This window comes from Mirounga angustirostris, unplaced genomic scaffold (genome assembly GCF_029215605.1).
Source record: "Mirounga angustirostris isolate CCGP_5_RB_7025 unplaced genomic scaffold, mMirAng1.0.hap1 SCAF_22, whole genome shotgun sequence".
In the NCBI taxonomy this organism is placed as follows: Eukaryota; Metazoa; Chordata; class Mammalia; order Carnivora; family Phocidae; genus Mirounga; species Mirounga angustirostris.
The window spans coordinates 250,689-268,580 of NW_026991730.1; the positions used below are offsets into that span (position 1 = coordinate 250,689).

At 42.4% G+C, this 17,892-nt stretch overlaps 1 protein-coding gene and 1 long non-coding RNA gene across 2 annotated transcripts; both read right to left on the reverse strand.

Annotated features, from left to right (window-relative positions):
* Window positions 1-5,249: 5,249 nt before the first annotated feature.
* LOC135363119 (rho GTPase-activating protein 20-like) lies at window positions 5,250-10,535 on the reverse strand. Its single transcript, XM_064583802.1, has 4 exons — window positions 10,117-10,535; window positions 8,408-8,498; window positions 6,846-7,021; window positions 5,250-5,451 (listed from the first exon to the last, which is right to left on the reverse strand). The coding sequence occupies exons 1-4, from the start codon at window positions 10,387-10,389 to the stop codon at window positions 5,254-5,256; spliced, it is 738 nt and encodes a 245-aa protein (XP_064439872.1). The 5' UTR covers window positions 10,390-10,535; the 3' UTR covers window positions 5,250-5,253.
* Window positions 10,536-10,826: 291 nt separating this feature from the next.
* On the reverse strand, window positions 10,827-15,919 carry LOC135363121 (uncharacterized). The gene is made up of 3 exons (XR_010408814.1): window positions 15,623-15,919; window positions 14,206-14,381; window positions 10,827-10,940 (listed from the first exon to the last, which is right to left on the reverse strand). It is a non-coding gene; the product is annotated as an uncharacterized LOC135363121 (long non-coding RNA).
* Between the last annotated feature and the right edge of the window lie 1,973 nt (window positions 15,920-17,892).

Sequence of the window (17,892 nt, forward strand, 5' to 3'; positions counted from 1 at the left end):
TTTTTTTTACAGATTTTATTTATATTTTTAAAGAGGGAGAGAGACAGCGAAAGAGGGAACACAAGCAGGGGGAGGGTTAGAGGGAGAAGCAGGCTTCCCTCGGAGCAGGGAGCCCGATGCGGGGCTCGATCCCAGGACCCCGGCATCATGACCTGAGCTGAAGGCAGACGCTTAATAACTGAGCCACCCAGGCATCCCAGACACATCTTAATTCCTGATGACTTGTATTTTCCTAAAGATTTCCTCAAAGCAATGTGGTAAGCATCATAAAACCAAGAAATGTCAGAAATATGGTGGGATTGATGATACGTGTCTCCAGGTTCTGAATCAAAAGTCTACCTTCTAAGGTGGACTGCTGCCAGGTAGCTGTGATTAGCTAGGCTCAAATCGTACTAGCTCTAGTCTCAGGGGCACTTCTCCTAGTCCTATTAATGGCTTTTTGTGGATTCCATCCATCATCTTATTTAGTGTTTACCACAATTCTAAGATTTAGACATTATTTTTATCCACATTTATAGATGAATAAACTGATGCTGAGCTAGAAAAACTGATCAAAGGTAATATAGCTGGTAAATGGGGGCACAGGACTTTACACTCTGGAGAAGTTTTTTGATATCAAGTCAAGTCCTTTTTTCTCAATGATGCCAGTTCTTTTCAACCTGTTTCAAAGGACACTGGAATCCTGTGGTGCCTCAAGAGCCCCTGAGCCAAAAGAGGAGGGAGTGGAAGAAAGGCCCCTTGCTCTGGCTTCAACCAGAGCACATCTAATATACATAAATATATATACTATGGTTATATTTATATGGTATAAGAATCTAATTATATATTATATATCTATATAACTACATATATATGTATGATGTTGTATATATATATAGATATATAGCACCCACTTAGAATTTTGTTAGAAAAAATTCCCAAACACTGTAGCATACCATGATGAGTCCTAATGCCCTTATGATCTACACTAGAAACTTCTTGAAGTCAGACACCTCATCTTATCCTTTCTTTGGTCTCACAACAGTGTGGGACCTCCCTTGACCTGTGAGCCAGACTTCGGAAGAAGGAGCCCATGGAAATCCTTGCCCTGGCGATGCTCTGGGCTCCAGAACAGCTCTGTCTAAGCATCTCCCATGACCCCTGGCAACCTTGCTGTCTGCTTCTCACTAAAGCCAATTAAATTACTCCCGGTACCTGCAGCCTTCTCGCTGTTACCACGACTCATTGAGTTCTCGCCCAAGAGGGAAGTGATGTCTTCTCCAAATATCCTGAGGCAATTTTCAATGAGAAATTGTACAAGACAAATCTGTAACACAAAAAGACAAGAATGAGGTGCTCTTTTCCATAGGGCATAGTTATAAATCACATTTTGTATACAGACCTTGGATCTAAGAAAAAATGGGAAGGACTTCTCAGAAAAATTCAGAGTTGATAAAAATATGTAGAAACCAGGGGCGCCTGGGTGGCTCAGTCGGTTAAGCATCTGCGTTCGGCTCAGGTCATAATCCCAGGGTGCTGGGATCAGCCCTACATCGGGCTCCCTGCTCAGCGGGAAGCCTGCTTCTCCCTCTCCCACTCCCCCTGCTTGTGTTCCCTCTCTCGCTGTGTCTCTTTCAGTCAAGTAAATAAATAAAAGTTTAAAAAAAAACACAAAAAAACAGAAACAAATAGAAACCAGAGTTCTCTCAGAAATAACTTAGAAAGAGTGATACTTTCCCGTGTACTTTGGGTACACATTTTAAAATACTGCCCATCGGTGGGCTAAAGTTATAATGCGTGGCCTAGTTAAAGAGCTAACATTTTGGGATCAGTGGTTACGTCTTTAAGCCTAGGATAAATTTCGGGGCCCCTCTGCTGGGCGTCTGACTCTTGATTTCGGCGCAGATCACGATCTCATGGTGGTGAGATCCAGCCCCACATGGAGCCAACTTTGGGCTCCGTGCTCAGCGGGGAATGGGCTTGGGCTTCTCCCTCTCCCTCTCCCTCTTCTTCTGCCCCTGCCCCGCTCACGCTCTCTCTTTCCCTCTCTCAAATAAATACATATCAAAATCTAAATAAAACAAGGATAATTTTCAAAGTAGCCTACCTTATTAACGTATAATTATTTTTTGCTTTTAAATTTTGTTTCCAGTTTTACTGAGCTGTAACTGATGTATACCATCTTATGAAACTTTATAAAGTATGAACAACAACTTAAGAAAACCATTTCTTAAATGAAGAAGTATCATAAAGTTGGGAAGCAGGGATTTTGGTGGGGTTGTGAGGGAAAACCCACACAGCTGGAGAGAAAACGTATCTGTCTAACTTCAGTCCCTTCTCACGCATTGCTTTGCCTCATGCTGGCTCTCTCTGGGAGAGCTTGGGGAAGACCTGTCATCTTATTAGGATATTCTGGAATCTTTTGCTAGTTTCCATATGATGTAGCAGAGGTGAAATAGTAGCCGAGTACTTTTCTAGATGAGCCACAATTGGCAGAGGAAGGCCAATGTGTTTGGAGGCATGGGGGCTCATATTGCCCAAGCCACCCAGGATGTGCCAGTGATGACCGGAGGAGCTGGCTGTTGTCGCCATTGTGTAGTGAGGAAACCATGGCTTTGCCCAAGGTTACGAGTCCCTTAGGGATTAGGCTGAGAGTTGAACCTTGACCGGTGAAGCTCCAAAACCCAGGTTCTTTCCTATCGTATCACACGACTCTTCTCTCTCTCGTTTAGTCAGTCTAGTGTTTAGTCTCCTGGAGGGGGAAGAAGTGACTCGACTGCTCCGAGTTTCCCGTTTAACGACAGCCCTTCTCAGACCCCGCCAGAGTAGCATAAAGAACTCTGCCACTCCACAGGGGCCTAATGAAAATGTGCACTTCACAAAGTTCCTTCTGTCAGAGTTACTACTGCACATGTCCGGTTCAAAGTAGGGATTCTACCCCCTGGGGGACAAAAATGAGAGCTCTCATTACCTTTCTTATCAAGTTGTCTTCCAATTCCAAGCTGCCGGAATCAGGTGGGTAAAGAACGCTTGGGGCTATACAAACGGATAAATTATAAGGTTTCATCTGATTGGATGAGGAATGTTTCTCAATGTTGTATAGCACTCCAAAAAGGTATCGCAAGAGAACAACATTTGCTCTTGGCAGCTGGGCTAAAAGCCTAAAGTCAAAAAAACACACTTTTAAATTAGGCAAGTGATTCCACTTAGGAGGTTGGAAAAACAGAGACAGGGAACAGGATACATCCTTGTATATCTAGCACACCAACCGCTGTAGCAGAGTTCCATGCATGAATGTAGACAAAATTGTTGCACTGAATTCAGTTACTGAGCCAGATAAACACTTCTCTGGTTAGTTAAATGTCTGACAGACTTTTAAGGTCATAGCCCTGGCAGTTGTTGCTCTTGATCTGTCTTGGACCAGGGAATTTTGTCTACCAGTTTCAAGGATCCAGAAGGTGTAAAACGGGCAAGGAGTCCAGATTAATAAGATCAGGAGAAGAACAATAATAGCCCTAAAGTGTGCCTCTATTCTGAAGCTGGGCCCCATGGGTGTGAAGACTCGAAACTCCTTGGCGTTGGTCATGATTATAGTGGGCAAAGCTGCAAAACGTAAGCCAATGTTTTCCTAATAGTATGTTGGGTGTATTTTGGAGATGTGACCAGAGTAGAGTAATTATTGCATCGTTACCTCCGAGCTGCAGTTATCATCTCCTCTTTGTTGCCTTGATCAATAACACCGAGCCATTTGTCATAGAGGTCAGATAAAAATATACTTCCTTGGATGTTTCTAAGAAAATCCTTAGGGAGATAAAAAAATATATATATTTATACTATAGAAACTATGTATTGGAAATATTTCAGAGAAAACATGTAGTTAAAAAATTCAGTTCAGCTCCCACTTCCTTCACAGATACCCAAACTGGGACCCACACGGAGTTCGGCTCCGACTTTCCATTGACTTGCTCACGCAGGAGCAGGTGCTTGGATTTTCTCCCGCTAAAAGTTAGAGGCATAAAAGCAGAGCTTAGCCTGTGGTGGAAATGAAGATAAAGCTCCCTTCTATCATCGGGAAATTATTTTGTGTGTGGTTTTTTTTTCAAAGAACCACACACTGACTGGGTCTGGGTATAGACCATCTTAAATCCTATTAGCTTCCTGGACAGAAATACACATACCCATGTTGCTTGTTTTAGACAAAGTGCTAGCTCTTAATTCTAGCAAGAAAAGGCCTGAAACAATCAAAACACAAACAGGTGGGCTCTGGCACACATATTAGGAAAGAACTAGGTCTTCTCACTCGGGGTATGTGTGCTCCCTGGAAGAAAGCTACTCTCACAATTGCTTCATTCTTCCTTTTCTTAACTGTCTAAAAGTCGAGAGTCTAATGGCAGACACACTGTGGTCCTGAGGATAGATTCATTTCTAGTTTAGGCCAATTGTCCAGTTAGTTTGCCATGATATTATCAAGGCCAAGGTTGCAGAGTCTGATTCTCCACCAAGATCCATCAACTTCAGGAAGAGAAAACTTTAGAAATGTCTAAGCAATCTCCCCGCAAGTGCTCACCCTCTCCCTAGTCGGTGCTTATAACACGGAATCAGGAAAGAACCTCCTAACTCTTGCTAGAAAATGGATTCCATGTGTGCACCTTACAGAGGGCAACACTCATCTTGCTACCTAGTGTATCATCATTCTTCTCCTGTCTCCTGATGCCTATATGTATATTACTACTGGATATCACTATGGCTCCAGTGTAGGAGTGGTTACCTAAATCATTTTTGGACCTTGCTATTAATCACATCTTCGAACATTAATGGGGGACAAGGGAAGACCAAATGTGACTGAGATTCTATGACTAGTCATTACTACGTTAACATAGGGTTGTTCAGAGCTGTTCATAAGTGCCAAGGTGGATGGATTAAATTCTTTCCCTGTACTATTTCTTTTGGAAAGTTTGCCTTCATTAGGAGGGTGGTGAGGATGTTTGCATGGGTAAACAGTGTGTATGTATCGGTGCGTATTTTGAAATTTATTATCATGACTAGTAGTCATTTCAGTATTAGTATTTTGCATGGAGTCTTCAGGAGTGAAGGTGGGGAGGGCCGTGTGTAGTGAAAACAGAGTATTTTTAACATATGGGGCTTTTAACTCCAAAAGTAGCTTCCTTAAATTTTGATTTTGTCAAGCGTTTTTCAGCTTGTCAGGTTCTTAATCTATTATGCCCGTTATGGTTCTTGAGCAGTCATGATGAAGGACACCAATCATAGCTTCAGTTACTCACGTGTGGATAATGCTAGAGCCTTCCCTACCTTTAAGACGGATGCGACCACATGAACAGATTCACTGTACGGGTTCACTTTGAAGCCAGAATTTAGTTTCTCCTTTAGGACATGGCAGGATTTTATATTGGCTGATTTTCTGAAGATGCCTTTTGTGAGAGGCCCTTTTTTATGAATAAAGGAAAGCATACCCTGTAGGAAGAAAAGAAAAGTATATGGCATCTCATATACACAAACACAGAGCACAAGCTAGCCTCTGTTTTAAAAGAGGAGGGGAATGTAATGGTACACTGTTTTAGAGCGGGAAGGACCAAAGGCAATTTACTTAGTTTTTTTTTTTTTTTTTCAGTGTCTCTCTATATACTTTCTACCCAAATATCCATTTTACAGTCATACACTGAAACATTTTAAACACTTCTTTTAATCAGATTTTCCTTTCCATTGAGTTTCCACTCTTAAGTCAAACTTCTCTGCTTCAAGGCCTTTGTGCAATCACCATGTGTTTCCTACTTTACCATGCTTTTCTCATTATTCCCTTACGTAGATGCTCTTCCCCAAATATGGAATTCTATTTAGGAAATACTCATTTCCCATTTGTTTATTTCTCTTTAAGTGACTGTATACTCCATTCCTACTTGTTCTATTTCCTTCCCTTCATTTAAAGTCAGGCTCAGAAACTCTCTTCCCCTTCTCTGATTACCCTCCCTTCTCATGAGTCTTTCATTGTCTTTTGCTCTATCTTCATGTCCTCTCTCTGCTGTGTAGAATCTTAATAAGGGCTGGACTCAGGGAATCCAACGGATCTGAAGTCTATTATGCTACTTATCTATTGTGTTAGCTGGGGCACATACATCCTGTACTGAGGCTTTTCTGATTTGTTTAGGCAGTGCGGAGGATGATAATCCTAGCTAGCCCCTAAATTTGCTGTGATGCAAGGACCTGGGGTAGTAGGTAGCAGGTAACATGCTAGCTAATACGATACATTTCTTCATAGCTAGCAGAACGTTCCCTACATCCCGTCCAGTGCTTGCAGAGACACCAAATACTCAGTGAATGTCCACACTGACAATTCACTAGAGCAGTTTGAGATAACACAGGCCAAACTCTGTGGCTTTAATTTGACATATTCTGTTAGGATTAATAGTTTCCTATTTGCCAGAGGATGAGTCTATGCTCGTGTCAGATGTTTGCAGTTGTTAGACTGAGTAGACTCCGCTGAAGGAGACTTGAGACTCATGTGAGTGCAGGAAGGCAATGAAGGGAGAGTGTGAAGATGAGGTGGACTCTCAGAGACTCACATACACAGAGTCATTTTGACTCATCTGAACAGGCCTCGGTGGGTTTTTGTGGAAAGAAGACCCAAGTAGAATGGACAAGAATGTCTTTTCCTGTTGTATTTGCCTCATGACTCTGCTGGACCTAAGTCAGATTCTGTTCCTTGAAATAACAGTAACAGAGCTTCTGAGCCAAAACCAGGGCTGTCTAAGGACTTCTCTATTTGGGGATAGATTTGGATGAGGACACGTGGCCTCTCAGTGTTTCCCCACCTCAGAAGAGCTATAGAAGACCAAAATGAGATGACCTACCAGAATTGGGAATGCCAGGTTGTCTTTATAACACACAACCATGAGGCAAACTCCAAAGAGCTCTCCTGGCTTTGCAGAATGTGGGGTTGTGCACTGGTTTTGCTGGCAAGTGCTGGAGCCCCACCAAAAGGCCCTGTCTCTGAAAGAACAGCTTTTCACAGTTTTCTGGCCGGAGTCTAAGGAAGAAGAGAGAATACTAGTAGTAGTAGTTGTTCTTTAATCCGCTGAAACTTCTTCTTCCTTTTTTTTTTTTTTTTTTTTACAGATTTTATTTATATTTTGATAGAGGGAGAGAGACAGCGAGAGAGGGAACACAAGCAGGGGGACGGGGAGAGGGAGAAGCAGGCTTCCCTCGGAGCAGGGAGCCCGATGCGGGGCTCGATCCCAGGACCCCGAGATCATGACCTGAGCTGAAGGCAGTTACTTAACGACTGAGCCACCCAGGTGCCCCAGACTCATCTTAATTCCTGATGACTTGTATTTTCCTAAAGATTTCCTCAAATCAATGTCGTAAGCATCATAAAACCAAGAAATGTCAGAAATATGGAGGGATTGATGATACGTGTCTACAGGTTCTGAATCGAAAGTCTACCTTCCAAGGTGGACTGCTGACAGCTGTTATTAGCTAGGCTCAAAACATACTAGCTTTAGTCTCAGGGGCACTTCTCCTAGTCCTATTAATGGCTTTTTTTGGATTACATCCATCATCTTATTTATTCTACACAACAATTCTAAGATTTAGACATTATTTTTATCCATATTTAGAGATGAATTAACTGATGCTGAGCTGGTATAACTGGGCAAAGATAATATAGCTGGTAAATGCGGGCACAGGAATTTACACTCTGGAGAGGTAGTTTGACATCAAGTCAAGTCCTTTTTTCTCAATGATGCCAGTTCTTTTCAACCCATTTTAAAGCCACTGGAATCCTGTGGTGCCTCAAGAGCCCCTGAGCCAAAAGAGGACGGAGGGGAAGAAAGGCCCCTTCTCTGGCTTCAACCAGAGCACTTCTAATATACATAAATATATATATTATGATAATATATTTATATAGTATAAGTATCTAATTATATATTATATATAACTACATACATATGTATGATGTGTTTTACATATATATATGTATATACAAATATATACATACATATACATACATCCTGTACTGAGGCTTTTCTGATTCGTTATTACATATATACATATATATACAAACATATATGTATATATATGTATAGCACCCTTTTAGAATTTTGTTAGAAAAAATTCCCAAACACTATGGCATACCATGATGAGTCCTAATGTCTTTATGATCTACCCTAGGAACTTCTTGAAGTCAGAGACTTCATCTTATCCTTTCTTTGGTCTCACAACAGTGTGGAACCTCCCTTGACCTGTGAGCCAGCCTTTGGAAGAAGGAGCACATGGAAATCATTGCCCTGGTGATGCTCTGGGCTCCAGAACAGCACTGTCTATGCATCTCCCATGACCCTTGGCAGCCTTGCTGTCTGCTTCTCACTAAAGCCAATTAAATTATTCCCGGTAGCTGCAGTCTTCTCGCTCTTACCACGACTCATTGACTTCTCTCCCAAGAAGGAAGTGATGTCTTCTCCAAATATCCTGAGGCAATTTTCAAGGAGAAATTGTACAAGAGAAATCTGTAACACAAAAAGACAAAAATGGGGTGTTCTTTTCCATAGGCCATAGTTAGGAAACACATTTTGTATATAGACCTTGGATCTAAGAAAAAACGTGAAGGACTTATCAGAAAAATTCAGAGTTGATAAAAATACGTAGAAACCAGGGGCACCTGGGTAGCTCAGTCAGTTACGCATCTCCCTTCGGCTCAGCTTATGATCCCAGGGTGCTGGGATCAGCCCTATATCTGGCTCCCTGCTCAGCGGGAAGCCTGCTTCTTCCTCTCCCACTCTCCCTGCTTGAGTTCCCTCTCTGTCAAGTAAATAAATAAAATCTTAAAAAAAAAAACCAAAAAAAAAAATAGAGACCAGAGTTCTCTAGGAAATAACTTAGAATGACTGATGCTTTCCCGTGTACTTTGGGTACACATTTTGAAATACTGCTCATCAGTGGGCTAAAGTTTTAATGGGTGGCCTAGTTTCATAGCTAACATTTTGGGATCAGTGGTTACATCTTTAAGCCTAGGATAAATTTCGGGGCCCCTCAGTTGAGCGTCTGACTCTTGATTTCGGCTCAGATCACAATCTCATAGTGGTGAGATCCAGCCCCACATGGAGCCAACTTTCGGCTCTGGGCTCAGCAGGGAATTGGCTTGGTCTTCTCCCTCTCCCTCTTCTTCTGCCCCTGCCCCGCTCACGCTCTCTTTCCCTCTCTCCAAAAAATAAATATCAAAAAATAAATAAAACTAGGATAATTTTCAAAGTAGCCTACCTTATTAAAGTTTACCTGTTTTTTGTTTTTAAATTTTGTTTCCAGTTTTATTGAGCTGTAACTGATGTATAACATCTTATGAAACTTTATAAAGTATGAACGAAAACATAAGAAAACCATTTCTTAAATGAAGAAGAATCTTAAAGTTGAGAAGCAGAGATTTTGGTGGGGTTGTGAGGGAAAACCCACACAGCTGGACAGAAAATGTATCTGTCTGTCTAAATTCAGTACCTTCTCACGCATTGGTTTGCCTCATGCTGGCTCTCTCTGTGTGAGCTTGGGGAAGACCTGTCATCTTGCTAGGATGGTCTGGAATCTCTTGCTAGTTTCCATAAGATGTAGCAGAGGTGAAATAGTAGTTGAGTACTTTTCTAGATGAGCCACAATTCGCCGAGGAAGGCCAATGTGGTTGGAGCCATGGGGGCTCATATTGCCCAAGCCACCCAGGATGTGCCAGTGATGACCAGAGGAGCTGGCTGTTGTCGCCATTGTGTAGTGAGGAAACCTTGGCTTTGCCCAAGGTTACGAGTCCCTCAGGGATTAGGCTGAGAGTTGAACCTTGACTGGTGAAGCTCCAAAGCCCAGGTTCTTTCCTATCGTATCACATGACTCTTCTCTCTCTCGTTTAGTCAGTCTAGTGTTTAGTCTCCTGGAGGGGGAAGAAGTGACTCGACTGCTCCGAGTTTCCCGTTTAACGACACCCCTTCCCAGACCCCGCCAGAGTAGCCTAAAGAACTCTGCCACTCCACAGGGGCCTAATGAAAATGTGCACTTCACAAAGTTCCATCCGTCAGAGTTACTACTGCACATGTCCGGTTCAAAGTAGGGATTCTACCCCATGGGGGCAAAAATGAGAGCTCTCATTACCTTTTTTATCAAGTTGTCTTCCAATTCCAAGGTGCCGGAATCAGGTGGGTAAAGAACGCTTGGGGCTATACAAACGGATAAATTATAAGCTGTCATCTGATTGGATGAGGAATGTTGCTCAATGTTGTACAGCACTCCAAAAAGGTATCGCAAGAGAACAACATTTCCTCTTGGCAGCTGGGGTAAAAGCCTAAGGTCAGAAAAATACACATTTAAATTAGGCAAGTGATTCCACTTAGGTGGTTGAAAAAAAAGACAGGGAACAGGATACATCCTTGTATATCTAGCACACAACCCGCTGTAGCAGAGTTCCAGGCATGAATGTATACAAAATTGTTGCCCTGACTTCAGTTCCTGCGCCAGATAAAATCTTCTCTGGTTAGTTAAATGTTTGACAGACCTTTAAGGTCATAGCCCTGGCAATTGATGTTCTTGCATCTGTCTTGGACCAGGGGATTTCCCCTAACAGTTTCATGTATTCAAAAGATGTAAAACGGCCAAGGATTCCACATTAATAAGATCAGGAAAAGAACGATAATGGCCCTAAAGTGTGTCTCCATTATGAACCTGGCCCCCATGGGTGTGAAGAATTGAAACTCTTTGGCATTGGTCATGATTATAGTGAGCAAAGCTGCAAAACGTAAGCCAATGTTTTCCTAATAGTATGTTGGCTGTATTTTGGACATGTGACCAGAGTAATTCTTGCATCATTACCTCTGGGCTGCAGTTATCTTCTCCTCTTCGTTGCCTTGATCAATAACACCGAGCCATTTGTCATAGTGATCAGATAAAAATATACTTCCGTGTATATTTCTAAGAAAATCCTTAGGGAGATAAAAAAAAAAAAAACTATGTATATATGTTATAGAAAATATGTAATGGAAATATTCCAGAGAAAATATGTAGTTAAAAAATTCAGTTCAGCCCCCACTTCCTTCACAGATACCCAAACTGTGACCCACACGGTGCTCGGCTCTGACTCTCCATTGACTTGCACACGCAGGAGCAGGTGCTTGGATTTTCTCCCACTAAAACTTAGAGGCATAAAGCAGAGCTTAGTCTGTGGTGGAAATGAAGATAATGCTCCCTTCTATCATCTGGAACTTATTTTGTGTGTGTGCTTTTTTTGCAAAGTACCACAAACTGACAGGGTCTGGCTATAGACCATCCTAAATCCTATTAGCTTCCTGGACAGAAATACACATACTCATGTTGCTTGTTTTAGACACAGCGCCAGCTCTTAACTCTAGCAAGAAAAGGCCTGAAACAATCAAAACACAAACAGGTGGGCTCTTGCACACATATTAGGAAAGAACTAGGTCTTCTCACTCGGGGTATGTGTGCTCCCTGGAAGAAAGCTACTCTCACAATTGCTTCATTCTTCCTTTTCTTAACTGTCTAAAAGTCGAGAGTCTAATGGCAGACTCACTGTGGTCCTGAGGATAGATTCATTTCTAGTTTAGGACAATTGTCCAGTTAGTTTGCCATGATATTATCAAGGCCAAGGTTGCAGAATCTCATTCTCCACCAAGATCCGTCAACTTCAAGAAGAGAAAAGTTTAGAAATGTCTAAGCACTCTCCCCACAAGTGCTCACCCTCTTCCTAGTCGGTGCTTATAACACGGAATCAGGAAAGAACCTCCTAACTCTTGCTAGAAAATGGATTCCATGTGTGCACCTTACAGAGGGCAACACTCATCTTGCTACCTGGTGTATCATCATTCTTCTCCTGTCTCCTGATGCCTATATGTATATTACTACTGGATATCACTATGGCCCCAGTGTAGGAGTGGTTACCTAAGTCATTTCTGGACTTTGCTATGGATCACATCTTCGAACATTAATGGGGGACAAGGGAAGACCAAATGTGACTGAGATTCTAAGACTGTAGTCAGTACTACATTAACATAGGGTTGTTCAGAGCTGTTCATAAGTGCCAAGCTGCATGGATTAAATTCTTTCCCTGTTCTATTTCTTCTTTTTTGTTTTTTTTCTTATTCATTTGAGACACAGAGATAGAGAGGGAGAGAGCATGAGGAGGGAGAGAGGCAGAGGGAGAGGGAGAAGCAGGCTCCCCGCTGAGCAGGAAGCCCGATACGGGGCTCGATCCCAGGACACTGGGATCATGACCTGAGCCGAAGGCAGACGCTTAACCATCTGAGCCACCCAGGCGCCCCTCCCTGTTCTATTTCTTTTGGAAAGTTTGCCTTCATTAGGAGGGTGGTGAGGATGTCTGCTTCGGTAAACAGTGTGTTTGTGTCAGTGCGTATTTTGAAATTTAGTATCATGACTGTAGTCATTTCAGTATTAGTATTTTGCATGGAGTCTTCAGGAGTGAAGGTGCGGAGGGCCGTGTGTGGTGAAAACAGAAAGTATTTCTAACACATGGGGCTTTTAACTCCTAAAGTAGCTTCCTTAAATTTTGATTTTGTCAAGCGTTTTTTAGCTTGTCAGGTTCTTAATCTACTATGCCCGTTATGGTTCTTGAGCAGTCATGATGAAGGACACCCATCATCGCTTCAGTTACTCACATGTGGATAATGCTAGAACCTTCCCTACCTTTAAGACGGATGCGAACACATGAATAGATTCCCTGTACGGGTTCACTTTGATCCCAGAATTTAGTTTCTCCGTTAGGACTCTGCGGGATTTTATATTGGCTGAGTTTCTGAATATGCCTTCTGCGAGTGGCCGTTTTTGATTAATAAAGGAAAGCATACCGTGTAGGAAGAAAAGAAAAGTATATGGCATCTCATATACCATGCCTGCCTCCGTTTTGAAAGAAAAGGGGAATGTAATGGTACAATGTTTTAGAGCGGGAAGGACTAAAGTCAATTTAGATTGCTGTTTTTTCAGTGTCTCTCTATATACTTTCTACCCATATATCCATTTTACAGTCATACACTGAAACATTTTCAACACTTCTTTTAATCAGATTTTCCACTAAGTTTACACTTTTAAATCAAACTTCTCTATCTCAAGGCCTTTGCGGAATCACCGTCTGTTTCCTACTTTCCCATTCTTTTCACATTTTTCCCTTACATACATGCTTTTCCGCAAGTATGGAAGTCTATTTAGGAAATACTCATTTCCAATTTGTTTATTTCTCTTTAAGTGACTGTATACTCCATTCCTACTTGTTCTATTTCCTTCCCTCTTGTAAAGTCAGGCTCAGAAACTCTCTTCCCCTTCTCTGATTACCCTCCCTTCTCATGAGTCTTTCATTGTCTTTTGCTCTATCTTCATGTCCTCTCCCTGCTGTGTAGAAACTTAATAAGGGCTGGACTCAGGGAATCCAACGGATCTGAAGTCTATTATGCTACTTATCTATTGTGTGAGCTGGGTCACACACATCCTGTACTGAGGCTTTTCTGATTCGTTTAGGCAGTGCAGAGGATGATAATCCTAGCTAGCCCCTAAATTTGCTGTGAAGCAAGGACCTGGGGTAGTAGCTAGCAGGTAACATGCTAGCTAAGATGATACATTTCTTCATAGCTAGCGGAACGTTCCCTACATCCCGTACAGTACTTGCAGAGACACCGAATACTCAGTGAAGGTCCACACTGACAATTCACTACAGCAGTTTGAGATAACACAGACCAAACTCTGTGGCTTTCATTTGACATATTCTGTTAGGATTAACAGATTCCTATTTGCCAGAGGATGAGTCTATGCTTGTGTCAGATGTTTACAATTGTTAGACTGAGTAGACTCCGCTGAAGGAGACTTGAGACTCATGTGAGTTCAGGAAGGCAATGAAGGGAGAGTGTGAAGATGAGGTGGACTCTCAGAGACTCACATACACAGAGTCCATTTTGACTGATCTGAACAAGCCTCCGCATGTCTTTGTGGAAACAAGACCCAAGTGGAATGGAGAAGAATGACTTTTCCTGTTGTATTTGCCTCATGACTCTGCAGGACCGAAATCAGATTCTATTCTTTGAAATAACAGTAACAGAGCTTCTCAACCAAAGCCAGGGGCTGTCTAATGACATCTTCATTTGGGGATAGATTTGGATGAGGACGCTTGGCCTCTCAGAGTTTCCCCTTCTCAGGAGGGCTATTGAAGACCAAAATGAGATGACCTACCAGAATTGGGAAGGAGAAGTTGTCTTTATCACACACATCCATGAGGGGAACTCCAAAGAGCTGTCCTGGCTTTGCAGAAGGTGGGGCTGTGCACTGGTTGTGCTGGGAAGTGCTGGAACCCCGACAAAACGCCCTATCTCTGAAAGAACGGGTTTTCACAGTCTTCAGGCTGGAGTCTAAGGAAGAAGTGAGAGTACTCGTAGTAGTAGTTGTTGTTTAATATGTTGAACCTTCTTTTTCCTTTTTTTTTTTTTTTTTTTACAGATTTTATTTATTTTTTGACAGAGAGAGAGAGACAGCAAGAGAGGGAACACAAGTAGGGGGCGGGGGAGAGGGAGAAGCAGGCTTCCCTTGGAGCAGGGAGCCCGACTCGGGGCTCGGTACCAGGACCCCAGGATCATGACCTGAGCTGAAGGCAGATGTTTAACGACTGAGCCACCCAGGTGCCTCAGACTCATCTTAATTCCTGATGACTTGTATTTTCCTAAAACTTTCCTCAAAGTATGTGGTACGTGTCATGAAAACAAGAAATGTCAAAAATATGGAGGGATTGATGATACGTGTCTCCAGGTTCTGAATCGAAAGTCTACCTTCTAAGGTGGACTGCTGCCAGTTAGGTCTGATTAGCTAGGCTCAAATCATACTACCTCTAGTGTCAGGGGCACTTCTCCTAGTGCTATTAATGGCTTTTTTTGAATTACATCCATCATCTTATTTATTCTACACAACAATTCTAAGATTTAGACATTATTTTTATCCACATTTTAGAGATGAATAAACTGATGCTTAGCTGCTATAATGGGCCAAAGATAATATAGCTGGTAAATGGGGGTACAGGAATTTACACTCTGGAGAGGTTGTTTGACATCAAGTCAAGTTCTTTTTTCTCAAAGATGCCAATTCTTTTCAACCCATTTCAAAGGGCACTGGAATCCTGTGGTGCCTCAAGAGCCCCTGAGCCAAAAGAGGAGGGAGGGGAAGAAAGGCCCCTTTCTCTGGCTTCAACCAGCGCACATGTAATATACATAAATATATACATTATGTTTATATATTTATATAGTATCAGTATATAATTATGTAATATATATAACTACATAGATATATATATAGCACCCATTTAAATTTTGTGAGAAAAAGTTCCCAAACACTGTGGCATACCATGATGAGTCCTAATTCTGTTATGATCTACACTAGAAACTTCTTGAAGTCAGAGACCTCATCTTATCCTTTCTTTGGTCTCACAACAGTGTGGAACCTCCCTTGACCTGTGAGCCAGCCTTCGGACGAAGGAGCCCATGGAAATCCTTGCCCTGGCGATGCTCTGGGCTCCAGAACAGCTCTGTCTAAGCATCTCCCATGACCCCTGGCAGCCTTGCTGTCTGCTTCTCACTAAAGCCAATAAAATTATTCCCGGTACCTGCAGCCTGCTCGCTGTTACCACGACTCATTGAGTTCTCTCCCAAGAGGGAAGTGATGTCTTCTCCAAATATTTTAAGGCAATTTTCAATGAGAAATTGTACAAGAGAAATCTGTAACACAAAAAGACAAGAATGGGGTGCTCTTTCCATAGGGCATAGTTATAAATCACATTATGTATATAGACCTTGGATCTAAGAAAGAATGTGAAAGATTTCCCAGAAAAATTCAGAACTGATAAAAATACATAGAGACCAGGAGCGCCTGGGTGGCTCAATCGGTCAAGCGTCTGCCTTCAGCTCAGCTCATGATCCCAGGGTGATGCGATCAGCCCTACATCGGGCTCCCTGCTCAGCGGGAAGCCTGATTCTCCCTCTCCCACTCCCCCCGCTTGTGTTCCCTCTCTCGCTGTGTCTGCCTCTGTCAAGAAAATAAATATAATCTTAAAAAAAATAATAAAATAAAAAACAGAGACCAGAATTCTCTAAGAAATAACTTAGGAAGAGTGATACTTTTCCGTGTACTTTGGGTACACATTTTAAAATACTGCTCATCAGTAGGCTAAAGTTTTAATATGTGGCCTAGTTTAATAGCCAACATTTTGGTATCAGTGGTTACATCATTAAGCCTAGGATAATTTCGGGGGCCCCTCAGTTGAGCATCTGACTCTTGATTCTGGCTCAGATCACTATCTCATGATGGTGAGATCCAGCCCAACATGGAGCCAACTTTGGGCTCCGTGCTCAGCGGGGAATCGGCTTGGGCTTCTCCCTCTCCCTCTCCCTCTTCTTCTGCCCCTGACCCGCTCACGCTCTCTCTTTCCCTCTCTCAAATAAATACATATCAAAATATAAATAAAACAAGGATAATTTTCAAAGTAGCCTACCTTATTAAAGTTTACTTATTTTTTGTTTTTAAATTTTGTTTCCAGTTTTATTGAGCTGTAACTGATGTATAACATCTTATGAAACTTTATATAAAGTATGAACAAAAACTTAAGAAAACCATTTCTTAAATGAAGAAGTATCTTAAAGTTGGGAAGCAGAGATTTTGGTGGGGTTGTGAGGGAAAACCCACAGAGCTGGAGAGAAAATGTATCTGTCTGTCTAACTTCAGTCCCTTCTCACGCATTGCTTTGCCTCATGCTCGCTCTCTCTGTGTGAGCTTGGGGAAGACCTGTCATCTTATTAGGATATTCTGGAATCTCTTGCTAGTTTCCATATGACGTAGCAGAGGTGAAATAGTAGCTGAGTACTTTTCTAGATGAGCCACAATTGGCAGAGGAAGGCCAATGTGTTTGGAGCCATGGGGGCTCATATTGCCCAAGCCACCCAGGATGTGCCAGTGATGACCGGAGGAGCTGGCTGTTGTCGCCATTGTGTAGTGAGGAAACCATGGCTTTGCCCAAGGTTACGAGTCCCTCAGGGATTAGGCTGAGAGTTGAACCTTGACTGGTGAAGCTCCAAAGCCCAGGTTCTTTCCTATCGTATCACACGACTCTTCTCTCTCTCGTTTAGTCAGTCTAGTGTTTAGTCTCCTGGAGGGTGAAGAAGTGACTCGACTGCTCCGAGTTTCCCGTTTAACGACACCCCTTCCCAGACCCCGCCAGAGTAGGATAAAGAACTCTGCCACTCCACAGGGGCCTAACGAAAATGTGCACTTCACAAAGTTCCATCCGTCAGAGTTACTACTGCACATGTCCGGTTCAAAGTAGGGATTCTACCCCTTGGGGGACAAAAATGAGAGCTCTCATTACCTTTTTTATCAAGTTGTCTTCCAATTCCAAGGTGCCGGAATCAGGTGGGTAAAGAACGCTTGGGGCTATACAAACGGATAAATTATAAGCTGTCATCTGATTGGATGAGGAATGTTGCTCAATGTTGTATAGCACTCCAAAAAGGTATCGCAAGAGAACAATATTTGCTCTTGGCAGCTGGGCTAAAAGCCTAAGGTCAGAAAAACACACTTTAAATTAGGTAAATGATTCCACTTAAGAGGTTGGAAAAACAGAGACAGGGAAAAGGATACATCCTTGTATATCTAGCACACAACCCCTCTCTAGCAGAGTTCCAGGCATGAATGTAGACAAAATTGTTGCACTGAATTTAGTTCCTGAGCCAGATAAACACTTCTCTGGTTAGTTAAATGTTTGACAGACTTTTAAGGTCATAGCCCTGGCAGTTGATGCTCTTGCATGTGTCTTGAACCAGGGAATTTCGTCTACAAGTTTCATGGATCCAGAAGGTGTCAAACGGCCAAGGAGTCCACATT